General features: G+C 40.9%; 1 protein-coding gene across 1 annotated transcript in view; it reads right to left on the reverse strand.

The window, feature by feature from the left end:
* The window catches only part of lamb1a (laminin, beta 1a), an 86,265-nt gene extending 75,139 nt beyond the window's left edge, over nucleotides 1–11,126 (reverse strand). The window contains exons 1-3 of the mRNA XM_048554036.2: nucleotides 10,789–11,126; nucleotides 9,176–9,351; nucleotides 1,756–1,885 (exon numbers count right to left, since the gene is read on the reverse strand). Coding sequence (XP_048409993.2) covers nucleotides 1,756–1,885; nucleotides 9,176–9,351; nucleotides 10,789–10,819 — 337 coding nt within the window. The 5' untranslated portion in view covers nucleotides 10,820–11,126. The remainder of the gene's footprint in view (nucleotides 1–1,755; nucleotides 1,886–9,175; nucleotides 9,352–10,788) is intronic.
* Between the last annotated feature and the right edge of the window lie 1,323 nt (nucleotides 11,127–12,449).

The raw sequence follows: 12,449 nt of genomic DNA on the forward strand, positions 1-12,449 counted from the left end.
AGAAACCAACAATGAACATCTAAGTTACTCAAATGAGTAACATGGGTCAACAAGTTACTTCCTGAGAAATCTGACTCCAGCCATTTAGATTTACATTTTAGAATATTCTGGCCATTTTGAAAACACTGGGTCAAATTAATTTTCAATAGCTAATCATTACTGCTTCCTACCATCAACACTAGTTTACTGCGTAAACAAAAATTAATTACCAAAATTTAAACTATAAGGACCTCATGTTTTGCTTTGGCAAATTTTTTTTGAAGGATCAAGTCCTTCCAGGTGTCAACATATACATTGGACTAGAGTCTTGGATTCAGGGTTTGAGTGAAGGTTTGTAGCTTGGGTGCTGTTTGTAGATGGTAGTGGGCTCGCAGAGTTATCAAACCTTCCAACTCGGTGAACACAAACATCTAGAGTCTTGGATGCTGGTTAAAGCTCCCTTCATTACAAAAGAGTTCTCCTGTTATGTCAACATTTTTCAAATTTATGATTTTTTGAAAGACATTTTCCTCTCAATTTTCTTTGTTTTTTTTAAACTTCTCCTTACATAATGCAGATATTGTTTTATAACCATAAAAGCCCTGTATCACTTCCACCAAGTGGTAGTGCAAGTTCTAGGTGGTTTTGAGAACTGGGGACCTCCTTAAACCACTGTTAACTCAGCATTCCGTATGAACTCATCTGTTAGATATTAGTAACTAGCCTTCTCCAAATGTAAACACATCTCCAAATGAAAATAGAGGAGAGAACGTACAAATCATCAGGTCTGGGCTCATCTGCCACCTCACTCTATTACCAAATGTAGTATATTGAAAATAAGGTGGTTCTGGTCTTAGAAGTAATGAAGACTAACCTTCAAATAGAGGTGGGGAAGGGGACAATTGTCATCTGACCCATGATTGGCTGTTCTACGCTACTGATGATGATTAACACAGCACTGATGGCCATCCCCAAAATGAGGAATATTAATAGGAACAGAAGACAAGGATAAGCTGGTCTTGGGAAACAAATCAGGCCACCTCCTTAGGGGGAAAACAGGAAGCTCCCCGACATCAGTCCATGGGAAGAACAAGGACTTTTGTTTCCAAGATCATCTCAAAAGACACAGGACCTTAGGGGTGTAGGAGTGCAATGCCTTTACTCCTCCATTCTGCAGAAAAGCTCCTGGATTGGTAAAGCATTCTCATCCATCACAGGTTGTCTATTTCCTTCCTTTGCCTAATTAATGTACCATTTCTAAACTGTTGTTTCTCAATAAACTATCAGGAAACTGCTATAAAAGCAACTGACTGTATTAGTTAATTATAACCATGAATCCCCTAAAATCAACAGAGGATAAAATTTTATTGTTGGCATCTGGAGGGATATCATAACCCAGTGGATGTCTGTCTCTATCAATATTTCCCGGCAGTGAGGTTACCTAACAGAGCTGTTGACTGGATACTCTGACCGATTTGTACTTCTCCCTCTCCAAATCCAGAAAGAGTAAAATTAATGAAAGCAGCCTTGTGCACTTATATTGTCTATCCTGTGGAGAGTTATAACTTCTAAAGCAGGTCTGTTTGCTTAGTAACATACTAGAAGCCATTTACTCTCAAACTTACTCCATTCAAAGTTCTAGGTTAGTGCTAATTATGCTTCAAAAGTATTGTACAACTGCAAGTTTTTGTTGGTTTGCATTATCCAATAAGATTCGGACACTAAACACAGCTTGTTTTATGATGTTTGTTATATTTATATTTTCATATCACTCACCATTTTCAGATTGCCACCAGGTGTTTAATCGATTGTGAGCAAATGTCGTGACAACATTCTCAATCCTATGACTTTTTGGATTTTCAGCAAAAGACTCACGTGAATCACATGAAAAACATTTTTTTTCTTCCTGTGAAAAAGAAACTGAATATTTAGTATGCTTTGTAGTTTCTTCTTACTGAATACGATGTAAAATTGGATGAAACCGAATGAACAAAATCCAATACATATAGTAAACATGTTTTGTTCATATTTTATATGGAATACACACAGTGCCAAATTTATCTTGCCCTTTGTAAAGGAAAAAACTCTCAATGCTCTTAATGTGGACAGATGAATCAATTATGATGCGGAGTCTCACTGATCAAGGCAAGTCTCAGTTATAGTTAATGGTGAAATAGAAGATCAATTAGAGTGACAGCAGGGATAACAAGTATTATTTTACACTCGTTCAACCATGGAGTGGGGAAATATACGTCTGATCTTGTTAGACATTCAACCATGAAGTAGGCAGAGGCGAAGAAACAAAAAGAGCGAGTGAGCGAGACGTACATGCAGAACAAGAGAGAGACAAGAAGGAAAAGAGGAAAAATGATAACAGCAGGGAATTCCAAAATAATCAAAATTAGGGAAAAGGAGCCAGAAATGAGGCAGCTGTAAAATCTGAAGGTGATGGTTTCAGAACCAAAGGGGTAAACATCCATAGAACTGCCGATGCTGGAAATCAAAAACAAAAACAGACTTTGCTGAGAAAACTCAGCAAAAGTTTAGCAGCATCTGTGGAGAAAAAACAGTTAACATTTTGGGCCCAACGACCCTAGTTCAGAAGTTCTTAGTCAAGAACAGGTCAGCAAAAAACACAGGAGTACACACACAGCTATATTTAACATGACAGAAAGTATACTAAAATATTCTGCTAAACATGACTCTTTCCTACCTTTCAAAGCATCTTTGTTATGATAGGAGATCTGCAACTGATGTATAGTAAAAAAAAAGGCTACACTTCGCAGTTTGTACACCAGGCATAAATTGTGTAGAATTATAGAATAACAGTCCTTAACACTGTATTATGTCACAATCTCATATCAGCATAGGAAAAATGTCTTAAAACAAACTTCTGGTGATTACTTCATGATAAAGTATTCATAAAGAAGTAGAATCATGTATCATTCTTTTATGATATCAGATGCAAGTAACATGACACCTTGCTTTCAAACTTACTACTCTTACATCTCGTTTGTGAACAAAAAAAAATTCATCCGACATCTTTTTAAAACAAAATGAAAGCACTTTGAAATCATAAATTACTCTTAGGCATTTGTCCATGCCTTTGATAACTTTGGAATCACTACAATTAAAAATCAAAAACATGGAAGCCAATTTATCCATCTGCAAACTATTACTGACTTCCCAACAAATCACATACCATGCAGTTTAAAATCTATCCAAGGGGTAAAATTCAATTTTACTCAGGGTTCACTTTGGGTAGTTGTGGATCAGCTGCCTATTATGCACCCCACCTGGCTTGTGTTCATAATATTTAATCAAAATTACTGCCTAGAAAGTAATTATAAATAAAGTGTGAAATGCCAAAATACTTCTATGCTGTCATGCAATTCAAATGCTTACAGTATCTTTATTTTTGCCAAAATATACTTTATTCATAAGAAAGGAAATCGTTTCGTACTGAGAGTTACTAAAGCAGTTCAGATCAACACAGTTTTTGTGTACAAAAGAAGACGACAAACATTGGTGTCTGACTTTCTTGGTAGATACAACTTATACAAAGTTATTTCTTAACTATACTAGGCTCTAGGAACTATTTACATATATCTGAGCTGCTGGGAGGTGTTTGATAATTGAATGGATCCCCACTATATTTTGGCAGAGGGACTTTAGACAGTGCACTTTCCCCTCTACGCTTAGGCAGCAGCTGCCTCAAGCTTTAGTGCGCCCTCAGCATGTAGTCCTGGACCTTGGAACGTGCCAGTCTGCAACACTCGATTGGGATCAACTCTTTCAACGGGAAGACTGGCAAGTTTGGGCAGACTAAAGGGCGTTTTCTGCCCAGTTGATTATTTTCCAGCAGGAAAATACAGTTGATTTTTGTCTTGGTGCGCATCCTGGGGAACAAACCTCAGAGCACAGAATCCCACGTCATGTGACTGCTCAGGACAAACCTCAACAAAAACCACCGCATCACTCTCCAGACTTCCTTTGCATAGGCTCATTCCAGCAGGAGATGAGCAACAGTCTCAACCCAGTCTCGAAGGCAGTGTGTGGTAGCACAGAGAGTCCAAGCATTCATGAAGGATCTCAAGTCGAGTGCCCTTCTCCCCACAAAATAAGTGATATCTTGGTGCTTAAGTATTCTGCCAAATGGCTTAGGCAGTCTACTCAGGGAACCCATGGTAGGATCCACTCTCTCCTTTTCTCTTAGGGTCTCGAGAACACTACGTGCTAATCATTGCCTGATGGACTTATGGTCAAGGTCTCCTTTACAAACTTCTCCATGAGGGACAGGTGATTCAGGATTGTCTTAACTACTTGGACCGTGCTGCAGCAAACAAGGCCAGTCCCATCCTTTGGAATAACGAGGACAGGTAAAGCCTTAGTGCATAGCGACACGTGTGTTTGTGTAACAAGAGTCTATGCACTGCTTGATGCAGCCACACATGAATGTGGCCATCAGATTAACAGTGGTGTTGGGTACATTCTTCCTCACTCCAGCGCTTTACACAGTGTCCCTTCAGACATGGTCCAGCTTTAACCTCCAAATGAAATAAAAGATGGCTCAGTGACTGCAGCAGCGCAGGTTTGGGGAATAGGCCAGACCTGCCCCACATACAGAGCATCTCTCACCTGATGATTAGGTTTTTACCTACAGTGCTCCCATCTGCCCAGTTTCTGACTCATCTTGGGTGATACACTCCTCCCAGGTTTTGGCACATGCCCCAGCCCCTCCAAACCACACACCCAGCACCTTCAGGTAATCTGTCCCGATGGTGTCGGGGATAAAAGATCGGTCAGCCCAGTTCCAGCAAATTTAAAATTTGAAACAAATTTGCCTGTGCAAGAAAGCATATAGCAGACAGAGAATTCAAATAACTTTCAGCTATGTTGACTAGAAATCTACATGTGATGCTTAATACATTGACAGCCATGGAACACCTATGACCAGGTTACAGCTGTCAGTAAGAATTAAGTATAATCATTTCTTCAGGGCATCATTATTTACATAGTTTCTTGAACAAAGAGAAAAAAACCGCACTATCCAAATTTAACGAGATCTCACTTAAAGCAGACAAATAAAACAGGAGTTCTGATTGCTTCTAAACACAGTGATTTCAGATTAAAGCAGCTATCGTACTCCAATTGATTGGACTTACTGAAAGTAAAGCTTTACAACACAGTTGCAAGAGAAGTTTTAAGAGAAGCTTATATATTCCATGTCACTAAAAGCTTGTTACTGCTTTAACTCGAAGAGGAGAAACAAATTTTTTTAAGCTCAAAGAAACTGGATCAGTTTAATGCGTTCCTACAAGATGTCGAAACTGAAGTTTGAAACTTGAAGGTGCAAATAATGAGTCAAGTTTACATGAATTAGGTTTGCTTAATGCTGAAAAGAATACTGAAATGTTTCAAATATTCAGCAGTAATTGCAGAGAGAGGAAGAGAGCTGGAGTTTCAAGTTGATAACCTTTCCATGGAAGAGACATGATTCATTAGTATGCAGAGTCGTACTGTCTTCTTTGGAGCCTATGCTCCGAATGTGATGAAAGAACTGCAGACCCACATTTTTGTGGTGCTGTGAAGAAAGCTCATTGAACTAAATGTTAACTCTGTTTCTCTCTTCATAGATGCTGCCAGATCGAGAGTTTTTCTAGCTTAGTTACTGAAGTTGACTGACTGATGTAGAAAGATATATTCAGTTTCACCTTCATACTGATCAACTCCTTGGATACAGAACAAGCTTGAAGGTAGGAGACAGACTGTGATGGAAGAGAGTTGATTTTCAGATTAGGTACTTGCAACCAGCAATGTGCCACAAGGATTGGTGCTGGGTCCACTGCTTTTTGTCATTTAGCTAAATGGTCTGGATGCGAACATTAGAGTTATGGTAAGTAAGTTTGCGGATGATACCAAAATCGATGGTGCACTGGACAGCCACAAAGGTTACCTCAGAGTACAATGGGACCTTGATCAGATGGGCCGGTGGGCTGAGGAGTAGCAGATGCATTTAAATTTAAATAAATGTGAGTGCTGTATTTTGAAAAGACAAATCAGGGTAGCATTTATACACTTAAAGGCAAGGTCCTGGGAAGTGTGCAGGTTTTTAGTTCCTTGAAAGTGGCGTTGCAGGTAGATATGATATTGAAGGCAGCGGCATTTGGTATACTTGACTTTATTGGTCAGTGTATTGCGTATAGGATTTGGGAGGTCATGTTGCAGCTGTACAGGACATTGGTTAGGCTACTACTGGAACACTTCTATTCTGGTCTCCCTGCTGTAGGAAGATGTTGTGAAACTTGAAGTAGCTCAACCATGTAATGCGCAGACCTGCTTGTAATTAAGGGTGCTAGGACACTTGATTATAAGAACTTATGGCTTTAATTTTGCAGAAAATTTGAAGACCAATGCTTTTGTGGGGAAACGGTTCAATCGATTCGAGTTAATTAGGTTATACATATCAAAGTACAGTTAGCAAGGAGATTGAAATCCACCATTGACTGCACTTAGAATTGTTAGACTGTTAGAATTCTTTGAAGCGGTAACAAGTACGTTATACCAGGGAAACCCAGTGGATGTTATCTATCTAGACTTCCAAAAGGCCTTTGATAAGGTGCCTCACGGGAGGCTGCTGAGCAAGGCGAGGGCCCATGGTGTTCAAGGTGAGCTACTGGCTTGGATTGAGGATTGGCTGTCTGACAGAAGGCAGAGAGTTGGGATAAAAGGCTCTTTTTTGGAATGGCAACCAGTGATGAAAGGTGTCCCGCGGGGTTAAGTGTTGGGGCCGTAGCTGTTCACTTTATATACTAACGATCTGGATGAAGGGACTGGGGGCATTCTGGTGAAGTTTGCCAATGATACGAAGATAGGCGGACAGGCAGGTAGTACTGAGGAAGTGGGAGGCTGCAGAAAGATTTAGACAGTTTTGGAGTAGTCCAGGAAATGGCTGATGAAATTCAATGTGAGCAAATGCAAGGTTTTGCACTTTGGAAAAAAGAACGCAGGCAAGGACTATTTTCTAAACGGTGAGAAAATTTGTAAAGCAGAAGTACAAAGGGATCTGGGAGTGTTGGTCCAGGATTCTCAAAGTTAACTTGCAGGTAGAGTCCGTGATTAAGAAAGCAAATGTAATGTTGTCGTTTATCGCGAGAGGGTTGGAATATTAAAAGCAGTGATGTGCTTCAATGATGAGATTTTATAAAGCTCTAGTTAGGTCCCATTTAGAACACTGTCCAATTTTGGGCCCCATACCTCAGGAAGGACATACTAGCCCTGGAGCGTGTCCAGCGGAGACTCACACGGATGATCCCTGGAATGGTAGGTTTAATGTATGATGAACAGCTAAGGATCCTGGGATTGTACTCATTAGAGTTCAGAAGGTTGAGGGGAGATCTAATAGATACGTACAAGATAACATATGGCATAGAAAGGGTGGACGCTGGGAAGATGTTACCGTTAGGCGGGGAGACTAGGACCCGTGGGCACAGCCTTAGAATTAGAGGGGTTAAATTTAAAACGGAAATGAGGAGACATTTCTTTAGCCAGAGAGTGGTGGGCCTGTGGAATTCATTGCCACGGAGTGCAGCGGAGGTTGGGATGTTAAATGCCTTGAAGGCCGAGATCGATAAATTCTTGATCTCACAAGGAGTCAAGGGCTACGGGGAGAGTGCAGGGAAGTGGAAATGCCCATCAGCCGTGATTTAAATGGTGGAGTGGACTCAATAGGCCGAATGGCCTTACTTCCACTCCTATGTCTTATGGTCTCAAGTAATGTGAGGACATATAAACGTAGAGGAAAAAAGCTCTTGTACTGCAACTGAAACTAAAGAGCCACTATATGAAGACCGAGTGCCTTAGAAATGTGTCCAATCCTGAGAAGAACTGTCTTCTTCACGGATGATGATTTGTTATGAGCAAGCTACTTCGACTTCGAGCTTAACTATACCACTCAAGGATTTATGGTTTAACTCCTTGCACATTGTCTTACTTGGCTTCCCTGCTTCTTCAAACTGGAGTGCCATTATATCCCTTTCTACACAAAAAACTTTTCTTTCTTTCTACATACACTTTACTGCTAAACAAATACAGCTCTGCCTCATAACCTCTCCTTTTTCTGACGATAGTCTGCTCAAATGCTTTCTTGTACTTAAGTTCCACGCCACTTCCTTGGTCAATTTTCCCTACAATCCATAACCTTTACGAAGATCCTGGTTTTAATTTAGTATGTAAGATCCACTTGCACTATGGATAATTCTATGGGATTGTGCACATTCACTTGAGCAGCAAGGCGGACTTTGACTTATTGTTACAGTCAAAAGGTGACACCTGAAATCATCCATCACACCTTCAGTACTGCACAAAAGTAACTGAATAGAAAGAGCGTTTCTAAGTGAAGATATTGCCATATATATCCACGAAAATGAAGTCCCTTGTTGACAAGCATTAATACATGAGAAATGCAGATATAATTATTTTTCAGTGATTTCTATTGATCTTTAATATTTATGAAATACCTGTGAGCCGCTGCCATAAGCAGTCTCAACTACAGCAGCAATATCACTTTAATACCAGCAAATAACAGATCAACTGGAGACAAGTTCTTTTCGGGCAAGTATTGAAAGTATCAGTATAATGACCACCTAAAGCTAGGCATTTCTATTCAATCTGGCATTTTCAGGGATATCATTCTGCATATAGTTTTCAGCCACATTTTACAAGCTAGGCATTAAGAACTGAACAAATTATTGCAGAGTGTCAGTTTTGCATTTGCTTTGCACAAGATCCACACTTCCATAGGCGATGGCACCAGTGTTAATCTCAGCATAAAACCATCTTAAAACTGCATTTTCAGCTGCATGCATAGGTCTTTTTGATCAATGCAATTTGATCCACAGTACAATTAGAGTACTTTCCACATGATCGGACACAGAAAACATTACAAAGCAGTTTTCTTTCAAGTGATTGTGCAGTGGAAATAGCCTAGTAGTTCCCATCAAGGTGACATTTGCTGTATCCCAGTCCTACCATGTTAGCACCTGTGCTACATGAACAAGCTAAAGACCAAGCTATTAACAGAGCAGCTGGTCATTTAATCTGTAGGCAAAAGCCTGGCTCCAGTACACCACTATATTTGTGTTACATATAAGGCTTGATTTTCAAATTCTCACAACCACACTCAAGCATATCATACCTGAAGGTGGCTGACAATGCAGAAGGGCTCAGGCTTATGCAAACCACAGGTGGATGTAGCAGATAGTCTATCTGCTCGCCCAATCAACAGGTCTCCCGTGGCTGGGTAACAACTTCCCTCAGCACATCCATAGCTGAACTCTGGCCCCTGTGCAATAGCACAGTGCCAAAGTGTGACTGAAAGACAAAAAGCATGTCAGGTTACAGCACATAATAGGTGGAAAGATGTCTACCGCTACCACAGGATCATACTGCTCAGAATAAAGCCATTCAGGCTAGTACATCTCTGTCAAAATGTCCAAAATTCCCTGTAATTCCCACCTTCAGGTAAATATCCAGTTCAAAGCATTTGAATACACAAATCTAAAATAAGACACACTGTACTAGATTATTTTCCCTAATGCATTGTTTAAGATTTGTTCTATATTCTCATGAAGACTGCATAATATGTTAAAACACTTGACTGCAAAAGTATAGCGATCAATAGATCGACTCAGATGGATACATTAGAATGAATGTATTTTGATACCTGTCTTAATCAGAGATATTGCTGGCTTCCTTCCATACTGCCATCCAGTCAACCAAACATTCACACAAGGAATCACGGGCTATGGGGAGAGTGCAGGGAAGTGGAGTTGAAATGCCCATCAGCCATGATTTAAATGGGAGTGGACTCAATGGGCTGAATGGCCTTACTTCCACTCCTATGTCTTATGGGCTAAATGTGCCTTTTTCTGAAGTTCCAAATTCAGGTAAGCTTTTCAATATTGAAATGAAATTGAGGGATTGAGGGAACTTGGTTGCTCCACAGCACTGGTATGCTGGTTTGTGAGAAACATCTGCTATGGTTAGTTGATTATCTCATTCCTCTCATTTAGGAGCACTGGGAATCACAGAGATAATAGGAACTGCAGATTCTAGATGTGGCTGCTTTTAAAACGGCTCTTTAAAAATTCTAAAGGTCTGTGAAACACTGAAGTCTGAGAGATCTGTTAAAAGGTACGCCAACAACAGTATCAAACAGAGATGTCATTAAAATTTAACTTTAAAAGCTAGTTCTATTACTCAAGAACTCTGGAGGGTGGGGGCTGCAGAATAGGTCGATCCAAGTTACAGTTTATACCGTTTTTTTCCGTATGCAAATTTTATTGAACTCTCTCAGTAAATTATAACTTTGTAAAAAAAAGTTTATCGTTAAAATTATCTTGGAATCAGACAACTGATAGGGGGAAATCCCTTGAATGGATTCAGTTCTTGCTATATTTGAACAAATCTCCGCACTAATTAATCGACAATGTGCGGAACTTATAACAAATAACCACTATATCTTGCAATAATAATCGTTTGAAAGTGTTAGCACTCACAACAGGAGAAACTCATCACTTTAACTGATGGGCACTTTCCCTACAAATAAAACCTGCGAATTTGGCAGACAATACATTTTAAAGCATTTCTCTGAGGAAATTCGCGTTTCGCAAGAACAAAAAAGTTAATTGCTCCCAGCCGCATACAATGACTTCTTTTCTGCTCAATCTCTTGAATGTTTTCCCGAAAGAACCGACTTTGCCGTACACCATCTGAACGTTTTGAGGGAGAATAAAGAGAGAAACTCACCTAAAACAGTTAAAATCCTTAAGTGGAACATTGTGACCGAAACGCCCTCTCTTCACAGGGGTAGAAAGCTCCAGCTTACCACGAACAGAGAGAAAGGAGGGATAGAGTTAATGAAGGTTGAAGCGGGGTGTGAGAGAGAGCCTGGACAGTGTGTGCACTCTCCCGCAATGGGCGAGGCTCGATCCGCGGAACTCTCCCTAACTCCAAGTGCCTCGGACTTTTTCCAATTCTGCCTCCAGGTCCGCGAGGGGCGGGGGCGGAGGGAGGGACACTACACGCAACATGTCCAGCACCTCCCCCCACCCCACCCCACACCAAAAAACCAGTTTCTCATCACACCTTCCCGTTCACACAGACACACACCGGGACCTGTTTGCTGGCTGGAAGATAGTTGAAAAGCTGACTTCCGAGTATGTTTTCATTGAGACTTTTCTTTAAATTAAGACAAAGAGAGTGACTTGAATAGGCACCAAAACAAAAGGTGAAGGAAGGAAAACTGGCGAATAACACGGAGGAAAGGGTCGGAACCCAGGGAGACCATTCGGCAGCCCACTCTGCTTCCAGAAACCCTCACATTTTAAATGGGGCATTTTACATTTTCAGCGAGTTCTGCCCTTTTGTAAGATATTCACCGGCCCCGCAGCGTATTGAAGTATTAACTAAATCTCTCCTTCAGAGATGTTCAAGAATTTAACAATACAGCAGTGTGTCTGACTGGAGAGCCTGAAATGTTTAATTAAAACCGAAAACAAAGGTCTCCCCTGGGATAGTATTTTCTATCTTTTGCCAGTCTGAGTAGCTAGCACTGTACCCACCCGACCCCTGCCCTTTTTTCTGCTTTATAAGCCACTAGCTCATCAGTCTGACAATGTCTTTAATAATGAGTCTCCTCTGTAGATACATCGAACGGTTACCGATGAGGCAGTTCGGCCCGTTGTATCTGTGCCAACAGCAATCCAACTTTCCAGATTTTGGTCTGTGCCCTTGTAGATTTCAGCACTTTTTAAACATCTTTTAATGGGATTTGAGTTCCACCGGCTGGATCAGCAGTTATTGTCCATTCCTTGCAGAGCGCCCTCTAAGCTGCCTGGCTGTGCAGGCACACTGCCTCTCCGAAGCTCCGGCGATCACGGTATTGACTGCCACATGTGCATCTCAGAGACGTGTGCAGCCAGAAAGAAAATCAGGGAAAATGCTGATCGCTAATTGCTCTTGAGACTGTGGTGGCGAGCCATCTTCTTCAATCACTCCAATTCATTTGCTGTGGATCACGCTATCCATTAGAATGGGAGTTCTAGGCTTTTGAACCGGTGGCCCTGAAGGAACAGTGATGTATTTCCAACTCATGATGAGATGACTTGGAGAGAAACCTGAAAATGGCGGTTATCTCATGTATCTGCTACCCTTGTCCTTCGAGATGGTAGTGACTGTAGGTTTGGATGGTGCTGTTGAAGGAATCTTGGTAAATTTCTGCAATGCATCTGCTACTGAGCATCCGTCGTGAAGGGAGTGCATGCTTGTTGATCAGGTGCCAATCAAGTGGGCTGTTTTGCCCTGGATTGCCTTGAGTATTATTGTACCTGCATTAATCCAGGGAAATCAGAAGTATTCCATTGCAATCATGACTTCTGCCTTGGGTTGTCAAGATATAAATGATTATA

Source organism: Stegostoma tigrinum, chromosome 25 (assembly GCF_030684315.1).
Source record: "Stegostoma tigrinum isolate sSteTig4 chromosome 25, sSteTig4.hap1, whole genome shotgun sequence".
Lineage (NCBI taxonomy): Eukaryota > Metazoa > Chordata > Chondrichthyes > Orectolobiformes > Stegostomatidae > Stegostoma > Stegostoma tigrinum.